We start from the raw sequence: 12,671 nt of genomic DNA on the forward strand, positions 1-12,671 counted from the left end.
ACCAAAGTTTTCTGCCTCGAGATGTTTTTTGGATGTTATATTATCACCATCATTTCCTGGTTAGCTAGGAGTTTCCATCATTTAATATAGTTAGCTTTTCAAAAGCACTTTTCTGCACTTTTTCAGTGTGGTAAAATACACATAATATAAAATGTACTATTTTAACCCATTTTCAGTGTACAATTTAGTGGTATAAGTATAGTTACATTGTTGTTATATTTATGTTTAAAAATTCTAAAAGAAATGAAAACATTACTAGTATTGTCAGACTCCAAAAGTAATGTGGGCCCTAAGCATTGGGCTTTTCCTGTGCTTCATGGCTTCTGGGCCCAGCCAGGACCTTCTGGAAGTTTAACACCTGCCTAACCGGGACTTGTTCAATTTGATTGGCTGGTGTTGTATTGATTGAGAAATACTCTGAGTATCATTCCAAACAAAAATGCATCTTAGATAGGAGTTGGAAGTGGGCAGGATCATTAGGAGCCCTTTATTGTTCAATTCAGCTCATTCACATGAAAGAAACTACCCTAAGCTTGGAGTTGCCTTTACTTGTCTGCCTCCTTAAGAAGGGCTTTGCCAAACTTCTGCCCTGAAATTTAACTAGATAATGTTCCGGCCCTGTGATGTGTCTTCACAGGACTTCCACAGCTTCACCCAGTTATTTGGAATACAATAGGATTTGCCTTATTGATTACTCTCAGTAATGTGGGTGGGCCTTGTCCAATCAGTTGATGGTAGCCTTAAGAGTGAAAACCTGAGGTTTCTTGGAGAAGGAATCCTGCCTCAACAGTTGTAATATAGAAATTCTGCCTAAGTTTCTAGTCTTACATTCATGTGAGCCAGTTCCTCAAACTCTCTCTCTCTCTCTCTTCTCTCTCTCTCTCTCTCTCTCTCTCTCTCTCTCTCATCTTCACTGGTATAGACAGAAAGGTATTCATGAGCTCTCTGGCTCTCAAATTCTACTATTTGATTTGATTCTCTTTTATTGATCCTGTCTCTTTCATTAATCCTGTCCCATCCTAATAGCCATTTATTTATGACCAAGTAATCTTTTTTATTAAGGATTTTGGCAGACATTGAAATCAAGTCTGCTTGAAAATTAGAAATAAATATTATAACTTCTGCTCATCTCGTGTATCACCAACAATTGAGAAATGATGGATATCTATTTTCAGAAAACTCAGTTCTTGATTATTTTGGTATTGTGTCCTTTTAGTAAAAAGAACCCTATTTTTTCTGTAATTATATTTGCACTTATATTGGCTTCTGAAGTTAAATAACCAAGGTCTCCTTTCTGGTTAAGTCATAAAGTTCAGTTCTACTCCAGGGAACTTAAGATAGTGGGAGACTTCATTTTCTTCTTTTTTATCTTTAATTTCTACAGTGAACATATTTGACTTTTGTAATGGTGACAAAAAATTTAAATTGAGAACTCTAAGACTCAAATTTTTACCTAACTGCACCGTTACACATATAAAACAGTTGCAGGTGTCCTCACATAATATAGACTGAGAAATAAGAAGAATGATATTTATTTTTATGTGATTAAAATGATATGACCAATAAAAAATTTATTCATTAGCAGGAAAAAAATCAGTCAATAGCTAAGGTTCAGTAGTATATTGCTTAGTTTTTTATGCTTGCCATTACTAGAGAGTGTGTAATATTGTCAGCTTATTTTGTGAAATGTTTGTTCATGTAGATCCCCATATTTTTCTTTGTGATGAAAACTTACTGTATTGACTAGACTAGACTCATTAATGTCATCAATGTTTACATGTAAACTCATAGCCTAAACTTCCTTGTGCTCCCTGTGACTATTTTCCTTCAGTTGAATACCTGCATTTGTTACAAGCACTTTTTCTTTGTAAAATTATATCAAATAAAAAAGGTAATGAATGTTTCTTAAATATGTAACAAAAATATATAATTATTTATATATTTAATATTGCTATATTTGACAATTACTCTTATGTTTGGAACTAAATCATCAGGAGAAAAAAATGCCCAATAGAAATGACATCACTTTATAAGTAGTGAAGGAGATGAATGAAGGGATCTGTCTGAGATGCCTATGCCCTGTGATCCCAGGGTTGATAAAGTAGATTTAGCTGTAAGGGAATTTTTCTTTTCCTCCCACATTACTCTGCATGTGTGCTTAGAAGACAACCTTATTAGGGGAAGACGGGTCTTTAGTCAAATGTATATAAGTGCTAAAGAATTTTATACATGATGTATACTGAAAATAATGAAACGAAATATTTCTGCAATCTACTATTATGTCTACTTTCATTCCATCCAGTGTGACATTCACATTAATAAGTTTGCTGCCTAAAATGCCTTTTCAAGAGTAACTGGAGAACTCTAAATGAGCATACTTATAGGCTTGCTAGGGTAGAATGGTCTTTGTTGCATGAATGCCAGGTGGCTAATAGCTGTCTGTAATGGTGGACACAAGGTTAGTTCACAGTGACTGATTTGGCCAGGAAACATAACCCATTATGCATTTTTATGGATGATCTGGATGGAGGAATTGAGCTATGCTTTTAAATTATCTTATAATAGTAAATTAGACAGAGTTACTGATATTCCAGAAGGCAGGCCTAAAATGGAAAATGACCTTGAAAATAAAACTATCAAAAATAAAAGGTCCTAAAGAAAAAGCATGAAATTAAATAAGAATAACCAGAGAACAGTCCCTTGGAAATTGGGAAAAACTGGGTGAGTATTGGGTATCTTTTGACTAAAAAATAGCAATATAATTTTATTCTTGAAAAAAAGAAGGTTTGGGAAATAATGGTGCCTTGTGTAAGAATATAACACTCAAGGAGTGATGGGGTTGGGGTGAGGAGGGATTGGGTATCTAACAGTACAATAGATACCTATAACTTAAAGATACATGGATACATTTTACTGATATAAATGGTAAAACCATATTCTATTTGTCCTTCATAATGAAGGAAGGTCAATTGGGGGCCCTATTGACCAAGAGGACCCTCCTGTAACATCCTAACCTGCCTTTCTATGACATGTTAAAAAGAAGAAAGAAAGAAAAGAGAAGAAAAGGAAGAAGAACATGTTCTTAACCTTAAGGCAGTGATTTTCTTGTTGCACCTTAGTGGTTTCTGATTCTGCAGGGCCTGTTGCCCTCAGTGCTCAGTGTTCCTTTATCTGATGCTCCTTATTTTTGCATCTTTTATGAGAACATTTCATTCAACTTTCTTTCTTTTTAAAAACATATTTTTATTGACTTCAGAGAGGAAGGGAAAGGGAGAGAGAGATAGAAACATCAGTGATGAGAGAGAATCATCTGCTTCCTGCACACCCCCTACTGGGGATCGGGCCCACAACCCAGGCATGTGCTCTGACCAGGAATCAAACCAGTGACCTCCTGGTTCATGGATCGATGCTCAACCACTGAATCACGCAGGCCAGGCCATTCAGCGGTCTCCAGGGGTGGGCAAACTTTTTGACTCGAGGGCCACAATGGGTTCTTAAACTGGACCGGAGGGCCGGAGCAAAAGCATGGATGGAGTGTTTGTGTGAACTAATATAAATTCAAAGTAAACATCATTACATAAAAGGGTACGGTCTTTTTTTTTTTTAGTTTTATTCATTTCAAATGGGCTGGATCTGGCCCGAGGGCCGTAGTTTGCCCACAGCTTGGACCCTTCCTAAAACAGTACCCTTAGAGTTGATGAGAGATTGATCCTTACTGTTGGTTATGTTTTGTCAGGTTTTGCTCTCTATGAAGCTTCTTTAGAAGTGAGCATTTGTTGGCTACTACTGCATTCTTCAATCTCCCTCTCCCTTCAGAATCTATGACATTGCAACACACTCCATATCCCTCCTTCTGTGTCCTTCAAAGTATTCCCAAGATTTGGATCCCAGAATCATGCTTATCTCATTTTCCACAATCTCAGGGAACTCATCTACTCCATGGCTCCCTGACCATCATTTTTTGGGGGAATCATATTTTTATCCAATTTCAAATTTACAGGAAAGTTGCAAAAATAGCACAAGGAGCTCTCATATAATCTTGACTCAGAGTCACCAATTGTTTACCATTAGGCTGGAGACATTGTGGTACTTTACCTCTAAATAATTCATGCTTTTCCTAAGAACAGGATTTTATAACTATGGTAAGTGTTCAACCTCGGGAAAGTTGATGCAGTATAATTATGTCATCCACAGTCTATATTCAAATATAATTCATGATCCCAATAATGTTCTTTATAGCTATTTTTCCCAGTCAGTGATCACTGCTGTGCATAGGGCACAGACCTCCCTCCAGGCCATCTGTTCCACAGCACTGCCTTCCAAATAAAGATTTTGTGCTGATGTCATCTCTAATTAAAAATGTCTAAAATCTGACTCATCTCCTCCTCCTGAAACAAGTTCTCCCCATCTCCATGTCTGTCTGATTCTTTTTAATAGTGTTACCTCTCCCATAGGTTTGAGGCTATGGAACATCTCTGATTCTTTACCCACTTAGCCAGGGAAGTCCTCTACCTTTTTCCTCTGAAATGTCTCCTCCAGTTTGGCTCTGCACAGCTCAGCTACCTGTTCCCAGGTACCCTCGTCTCCCTGAAGGGCTCAGGAAAGCTTGCAGTGATGGTTCTATCACAAATGAACTTTGTCAGAACTCAGGGTCTCTGAAGCACCAGAATAACGGACCAGCCAACAGATTCTGTGGTACTTCAAAAATCTGTTTCTATACACAATTTCTAAACACTTCTTCCCACTGCCACTAAATTGATGTTGAGTAAACATTTCATTATTAGGTTAGGATGTTGAAAATATAGCAACTGTCTGCAACACACATATGCATAGGAAAAAGTTGTGCTTGATCACTCCCCTTCTTCCCAAGCCCACCACCAGAGGGAAAACACACACTCTTCAATCCATTTAAAGAGTAGCCTGATTATAGTTCCTACAAGAAGTGTTTAATATCCCTTGAAAAACTCTTAGAGATCCTTTCCCATCCCCTCTTTGTAGTAAAGAACGAATATAGCAGAACTGAGACTGCTACCTGTTAAAAAACCTGCTTGTAAGGTTGGCCTTTGGTTGGCATCTAGAAACTTGGCTTTCCAGATAAGATTCCCTAAGAATGGCTCACTGTGCCTAGCCTCTGCAAACAATATGGTTTATGCTGAACACCTGCTTTCCTTCTGCAAGTCTGGAATTTTGGTATCAAGGCAGAGGGTGCCTATGTGACCAGCCTCCCACAAAAATTTTGTCCACTAAGTTTCTAATGAGCTTCCCCAGTAGAGAGCATTTCACAACTCATTGCTGGGGTAATTAAGTGCATCCTGTGTGACTCACTGGGAAAGGACTCTTGGAAGTTTGCACCTGGTTTCGTCTGGACTTCAGTTTGCATGCCTTTTCCCTTTGCTCATTTTGCTTTGTGTCCACTTGCTGCAATAAATCATAGCCCCTAGTACCACTATATGTTGAGTCTTGTGAGTCCTCCTAGCAAGTCATTGAATCTAAGGGTAGCCTTGGGAACCTCAACACTCCCTATTTTTCTCCCTGTGGCAGGTTTTTATTGTCCCAAAATGGCTGCAACATACCTGCCACCTCACATGCCCTTGCAGTGTGATTTTAACGGAGAGGCAGAATCTGTATTACCTCCCCTGCAATTGGGTGAACTGGGACTAGGGTGGGAGTGAAGCTTGTGACTTCTGAGGTCAGGTGATAAAAAGCTCCTGGTTCTCTTTGTGCCACCCTCACTCTCAGACCCAGTTATCATGCCATGAAGAAGCCCAAGCATGTATGTGAGGGAACCTGTGAGGTTGTTCCAGTCAACGGCCCTAGCTGGGGTCCCAGCAGACAGCCAACATCAACTACCAATTGGAATGAGAGAGGTTTCCAGCGTAGGTCCTAAGTTACCCCCAGCATTCAGGACTTCCTAGCTGAGAGCCCAGACACTGTGGAGCAGAGATGCTGCCTTTGATGTACCTTTTCCAAATTCCTGACCCAAAGAATCTAAAAATGGCCATTGTTTCTCATGCTACGTGTAGGTGGGCCTGTTACACAGCAATAATAACTGCAACTCTCCCGAAGGTGGTGTCCAGGTATATGGAGAGAGGGATACAATTTAGCATCCTGATGCCAGGGGGGAAGAATAGGGTATTTTTGAGTGGCATTTTTTGTGTCTGTTCTGGTCTCTGGGATGATATGCCTAGTCCACCTGGTTGCTCTTTTCTTTGTTGGCGTTAGTTGCTCTGGTCTGTGGACTTTGTTAACTGTCATTCTTTTCTATTTCTCTTGCTTTCTCTTTGGACTTCGTTGTAACCCTCATGGCATGTTTGGAATTACTCAGCCTTATTTACACTCCCACAGATACTGTTGACCCCACAGAAACCTTCTCTGACTCCCATTCATTCCCAGATCTAATTCTGAAACTGAGAGCTGAACCCCCTCTGCAGACTTGCAGTTACTTCGGGGTCTTGTTTATGCCATAAGATACCAAAAGTGGCTCAGGATTGATGACTCTCAAAGTCTCCGTCTGCCTGACCATGCTGCTCTACCAGCTTGGGTATGTGCCCCAGGCAAATGGAAGGGCAGCCTAATCTGTGTTTTGTTTCAAGAGTTCTCATGAGAGGTGGAAGCCAGGAGAAGACCCCACATACCTTTCTGCCATTATTCTCATTTAATACTAGAGGCCTGGATTCGTGCACCAGTGGGGTCCCTCGGCCTGGCCTGTGGGGATCGGGCTGAAACCAGTTCTCCAACATCCCCCAAGGGGTCCCGGATTGCAAGAGGGCAGTTCTTGGGTGACACCCCTGGAATCTGGCTCCCTCCTCTCTGGTTCTGGGTGTGTCACCCAAGAATCACCAACTGACTGCAGCTCAGCAGCTCCTGCGTCGAGCATCTGCCCCCTGGTGGTCAGTGCGCATCGTAGTTACTGGCCGGTTGCTTAAGCTTTTATGTATATAGACTGGAGGCCCGATGAACGAAATTAGTGCAAGAGTAGGCCTTCTTTCCCCTGGCTGCCGGCACCGGCTTCCCTCTGGCACCCGGGACCCAGACTTCCCTTGCAGCCCCGGCTTCATCCGGAAGGTCATCCAAAAGGACATCCGGTCTAATTAGCATATTATGCTTTTATTATTATAGATACTTCTCTGTGTCCCAAAGAGACTCTGCCTGATTAAAGTCTAGGTAGGAATGGGTACATTAGGAAACTGTTTCCGTTATCCTTTTCCCTTATTTTCTTCCAACAATTCTCCAGACTCTTCCTTATATTCCTGCTCTTTTTTTTTTAGCTCTTGTTGAAGCCTTATAGGCAAGGCATATTTTTCTCCACATTTGAAGAACTCTATGAGCTGATTCTTCCAGGTTTGGTCAATGATATTCTGAAGTCCATAAGTCTGTGAGTTGGATTGCAAGGTGTGTGTGTGTGTGTGTGTGTGTGTGTGTGTGTGTGTTGGGTGCCCATGATCCAGGGAAGTTGACATAGAAAATTAGCCATCACGTCCATTAATAGTCACTCCTCATTCTTCTCCATCTCCTGAAAAGCTACCTTTTTCCTCTGTGGACTTGCCTATTTTGTACATTTTATATAAGAAATCATACACTGTGTGGTATTTTGGTTTAGCTTTTGTCACTTGGCATAATGTTTTCTATGTTATAGCATCTATCAATACTTTATTCCTTTTATTGCCAAATAATATTTCATTGTGTGAATAGACCACATTTTGTTTATTCACCCATCAGTTGATATTGTAAATAGTTGAGATCCAATTCTAATTGCATTTCCTGAATCCAGTCCTTTCCACCTTCAATCTTTAGTACCTTCTGTTGCCAGAATCCTTTTCCTAAAACATCACATTTAATCTTGTCATTCACATTATCAAAATGAATCAGCCTCTTTGCATAAAAGGTGCTAAAGGAACACATTGACCTTTCATTTGATGCTCTCTTCAGTTTGATGGCAGCTGGGGTAGGAATAGCAGATCCTGCCTCCCTCTAAGAAGGCAGTTTTGGCCAGTGATGCTTAAAATCTATTTTAAAGGGCCTCTACCTGATCAAAGGCAAACAAACAAGCCCCAAAGAAATAGACCCCAACAACAAAAAGCAAAAGCCCAAATTATGTAGAAAGGAACATGGATTAGATGTAGGTTTGGATTTTATTGTTTATATTTCTTTTCATCTCTTATTGTTAGACTTTCATGTGGATCCTGGAGGAATAAAGGATCTTATAGTTAGTTGGTTAGTTTGAAGTCCTGGCTGAGTCACTTAATATTGGCATTCTTTAAATTCTCCCCTTCTGAGATTTTAAGCAAATTATCTTTTCTCATATGTAAAATGAGAGCAGTAGTTTGTACTTCAGAGCCCTGTTATGAATTAAAAGATATAAACGCTCAACTACTATGCCCATGGCACTCAGAAAATAAATAGACACAATAATGATGGTTATGGTTGAACATCTGGTTAAAGTTTTCAATTATTTTCAATAAAGCCAATCTAAGATTTGAACTATGTTTAGCTGTTCTTTCATTTTTTATAGATTTTGGTGATTTAATTTTAATATTGTTCTAGTACTTTAAAATTTGTACCAATTAAAGGGAGAAATTATATAATCAGTTCAAGGGCTTTATGTTCCTTATCTATCATTACCCTTGATGGTAATCTAAAAGAATCATTATTTCCTTTGGGAAATGGTCCATGATAGTGTCTTATTTCTTACTAGAGGCCTGGTGCATGAATTTGTGCACGGGTGGGGTCTAGTTGGCCCGTCCTGATGGGGGCCCATTGGGCTGGGCCAATGTGGGTGAGGGGCCGCAGGCAGTTGGCCAGCCAGCCCTGCCCTGATCGGGGTGTTGGGGGCCGATCAGGGGCTGAACCAGATGGGGATGGAGCCAGTTGGGGCCTGGATCAGGCTGGTAGGCTGCCACAGTGTGTGTCGTAGTCACCAGTTGTTCTGGTTGTTCTGGTCAGTGCCGTTCTGGTCTCTGGGCTTTTATATATATAGATAATAGAAGCTTTTATGATATGCTCTAAGGGTAAATACCTTAAACATTATACTGAATTATGCTGAGGTAAATTTCTCATAGGAATGAATCTTTGAACTTGGCATTTACTGGCAAGTGTGACTGGATAGCAGTTATTAAAGATATAGCCCAAGGTATTATTCTTTGGAATAATTGTAACACATTAATTTTAAAAAGATGTTGAATGGTAGATAAATTGTAATTGTTTGGGTCTTACATAGATAATCATAAAATTTTATCTGTAAATGTATGGGTTAGAACAATTTTAAATGTATAATAATTTATTTTTAGTTTCATAAAACAACCATGAACTAATTTCTTCTTTCAGAATTATAAGTACTTATAAATGCAATAGCCTTTTTTTCTCATTGAGGTATTTATAATTTGAGAAGTTAAATTAATCAATTGTTTGAAAATTCACCTTTGTTCATAGTAAGACTAACATACTAAAGATTAGCTTTTAGACATCACTCCTTTTTACATATTTCAGTTATTCAATATCACTTTTCTTTCCTCCCCCCTCCTTTAGGATTATCCTTGTCAAGATGATTATTCAATAGTCCACAGAAAATGCCGTTCTCAGTTCTCAGATCTAAATGGCTCCAAAAGATTTGGCATCAACACTTGGCATGACGTGAGTGGGATTTATGCTAATTCATATGCCAAACAAGAACTCTACCCATCAACCGGTGGTCCTATACTCCCATTTTCATAATAATTTATGAAATCAGATTCTCTGACTAATGAAAGAATAATTGATTTAGCAGTTGATGATTTTTTTTATCATAATAAATGCAATGGAAATAATACTTTAGTAGTTTTCTTTAAAATCAAAATCTTACATTCTAGACCAGTGTGTATAATCTTCTTTTCATAAGCTACTCTAGTATTTTTCAGTTTAATATGCATACCACTGAGGGTATACAACACAATTCTAGATAGTTGGTGGAATTTTATTTTATTTAGGGACTGTTTTTATTTGAATTTTATTAGAAAAAATGCATAAAACTAGGACAATCATGCTTATGATTAGAGTGTGGCTACTTTTTAAAAAGTGAGCTAACAAATTCCACTTCTAAGTGAATGAAAATAAAGGTGACATTCAGATTTGACATGAAACTCCAATGGTGGAAATTTGGCTAACACTGGCACTGTAATAATGTTGAGTATGTGTGTGTGTGTGTGTGTGTGTGTGTGTGTGTGTGTGTTGGAGGAGTGTCTATGGACTTTGATTTCTTATGATGGCCAGCTGCACTGTGGATGGTTTATTCAGCACAGTATTTTTCCTTATTCAAGATAACACCTTTTTAGTGTATGGAATAGCAGAGATGCAGACAGAATCTTAGTGAAACTTTAGGGTTTAGAAAGTCCAATCATCTAGTGTTATATTTAGAAGAAATTCTAGAAGTTGTTTTGACTCACCCTCCAGTTTTATAGGTGAGCAAACAGAGACCAAGAGACGTTTAAGTAATTTGCCCAGGATTACATAAATAAATTCTAGTTGATCTTTGAGGTGCATTTGGACTCTAATTTTTTTAAATTAAATCTTTATTGTTCAGATTATTACATTTGTTCCTCTTTTTTCCCCCCACAACTCCCCTCCACCCAGTTCCCAACCCACCCTCCGCCCTTACTCCCCACCCACCGTCCTCATTCATAGGTGCGCGATTTTTGTCCAGTCTCTTCCCGCATCCCCTACACCCCTTTCCCCCCCAAGAATAGTCAGTCCATTCCCTTTCTATGCCCCTGATTCTATTATAATCACCAGTTCATTCTGTTCATCAGATTATGTATTCCCTTGATTTTTAGATTCACTTGTTGATAGATGTGTATTTGTTGTTCATAATTTGTATCTTTACCTTTTTCTTCTTCTTCCTCTTCTTACAGGATACCTTTCAGCATTTCATATAATACTGGTTTGGTGGTGATGAACTCCTTTAGCTTTTTCTTATCTGTGAAGCTCTTTATCTGACCTTCACTTCTGAATGATAGCTTTGCTGGATAAAGTAATCTTGGTTGTAGGTTCTTGGCATTCATCACTTTGAATATTTCTTGCCACTCCCTTCTGGCCTGCAAAGTTTCTGTTGAGAAATCAGCTGACAGTCGTATGGGTACTCCCTTGTATGTAACTGACTTTCTTTCTCTTGCTGCTTTTAAGAGTCTCTCTTTGTCTTTTGCTCTTGGCATTTAAATTATGATGTGTCTTGGTGTGGCCCTCTTTGGATTCCTTTTGTTTGGGGTTCTCTGCGCTTCCTGGACTTGAAAGTCTATTTCTTTCACCAGGTAGGGGAAGTTTTCTGTCATTATTTCTTCAAATAGGTTTTCAATATCTTGCTCTCTCTCTTCTTCTGGCACCCCTATAATTCTGATGTTGGTACACTTGAAGCTGTCCCAGAGGCTCCTTACACTATCTTCATATTTTCGGATTCATTTTTCATTTTGCTTTTCCAGTTGGGTGTTTTTTGCTTCTTCGTATTTCAAATCTTTGACTTGATTCTTGCGATCCTCTGGTCTGCTGTTGGGAGTCTGTATAATATTTATTTCAGTCAGTGTATGCTTAATTTCTAGTTGGTCCTTTATCACAATATCGAGGGTCTCACTAGATTTCTTGAGGATCTCACTACATTTATCGGCAGTCTCACCAGTCTTTTTGAGGGCCTTACTAAATTTATCGGTGGCTTCTAGACAGTTCTTTAAAGACCTTAAAAGTGTGGTTTTGAACTCTATATCCAGCAGTTTGCTTTCCTCCATTTCTGTCGTTTGTGTCCTGTTCCTTTGTCTCAGCATTTTTTATGCTTTCTTGGTGCACCCCCTTGTGGTCTTTGTGCACAGTCTTGTTGTAGTTAAGCCTTGATTGTTGTAGGTAACACTGGGGGGGATTTGACCTCCAGGCCAATTGGCTGTGAGAATCAGCTGTGTCTGCCCTGGGAGAACTTCTGTCCTGATCTCTAGGGAGGTGCTAATCTAGCCTCTGCCTGAGGCTATCCAGCAAATGCCTCCCTGCAAGGATTGGGCGGGGCGGGTCCCAGGGGATCAACAGGGCGGGCGGAGCGAGCAGTTATGGCTGCTCTCAGTCCTGCCTTCAGAGGCTCTGCTTCTCAGTGTCCCAGTAATTGCTGCAAGTACCTCCGAGAGAAAGCTGCCCTCGAGTTCCGACCAATGCCAGACAGTCCCGCTTCTCCCATTTGAGTCTGGGTCCCCAGAGACTCGCCCGGAACAGGACCTCAGAGCCTGAGACTTTCTCCCGATTGAAAAAGACAACCGCGCCCTCAGCCGCCAGCCCGCTCCGCATGCACCTCCACACCTTAGTATTTTACTTCCGCACCGTACCTCCTCTGAGTCTTGGTATGCTTTTCTCTTTCCTTCTAGTTGTAGAATTTCCACTCAGCCAGCCTTCCTGTGGTTCTGGGTGATGTCCATTCCGTCTTTTAGTTGTATTTTTGAAGTGGTTGTGCGAGGCAGCAATCTCCAGTGTTTACCTATGCCGCCATCTTGGTTTCTCTGGACTTTAATTTTTTTTGTGGGTTGGTTTATTTGGTCAGCCCAGGCTAAATTTATTCTCATTGTATTTTAAAAATAAATCCATGAAATAAGATTTCATAATAAGTGCAATTTAGCACTGCCTCCAACTCTTGATTAGCAAATATGAGAAAACCTGTAAGCCTTGTGAGTGGA

General features: G+C 39.8%; 1 protein-coding gene across 1 annotated transcript in view; it reads left to right on the forward strand.

Moving 5' to 3' along the window:
- Positions 1-9,788, forward strand: part of CUNH9orf135 (chromosome unknown C9orf135 homolog) — a 64,143-nt gene extending 54,355 nt beyond the window's left edge. The window contains exon 6 of the mRNA XM_006086849.3: positions 9,526-9,788. Coding sequence (XP_006086911.1) covers positions 9,526-9,711 — 186 coding nt within the window. The 3' untranslated portion in view covers positions 9,712-9,788. The remainder of the gene's footprint in view (positions 1-9,525) is intronic.
- Positions 9,789-12,671: the final 2,883 nt, after the last annotated feature.

This window comes from Myotis lucifugus, unplaced genomic scaffold (genome assembly GCF_000147115.1).
Source record: "Myotis lucifugus unplaced genomic scaffold, Myoluc2.0 scaffold_31, whole genome shotgun sequence".
NCBI lineage: Eukaryota > Metazoa > Chordata > Mammalia > Chiroptera > Vespertilionidae > Myotis > Myotis lucifugus.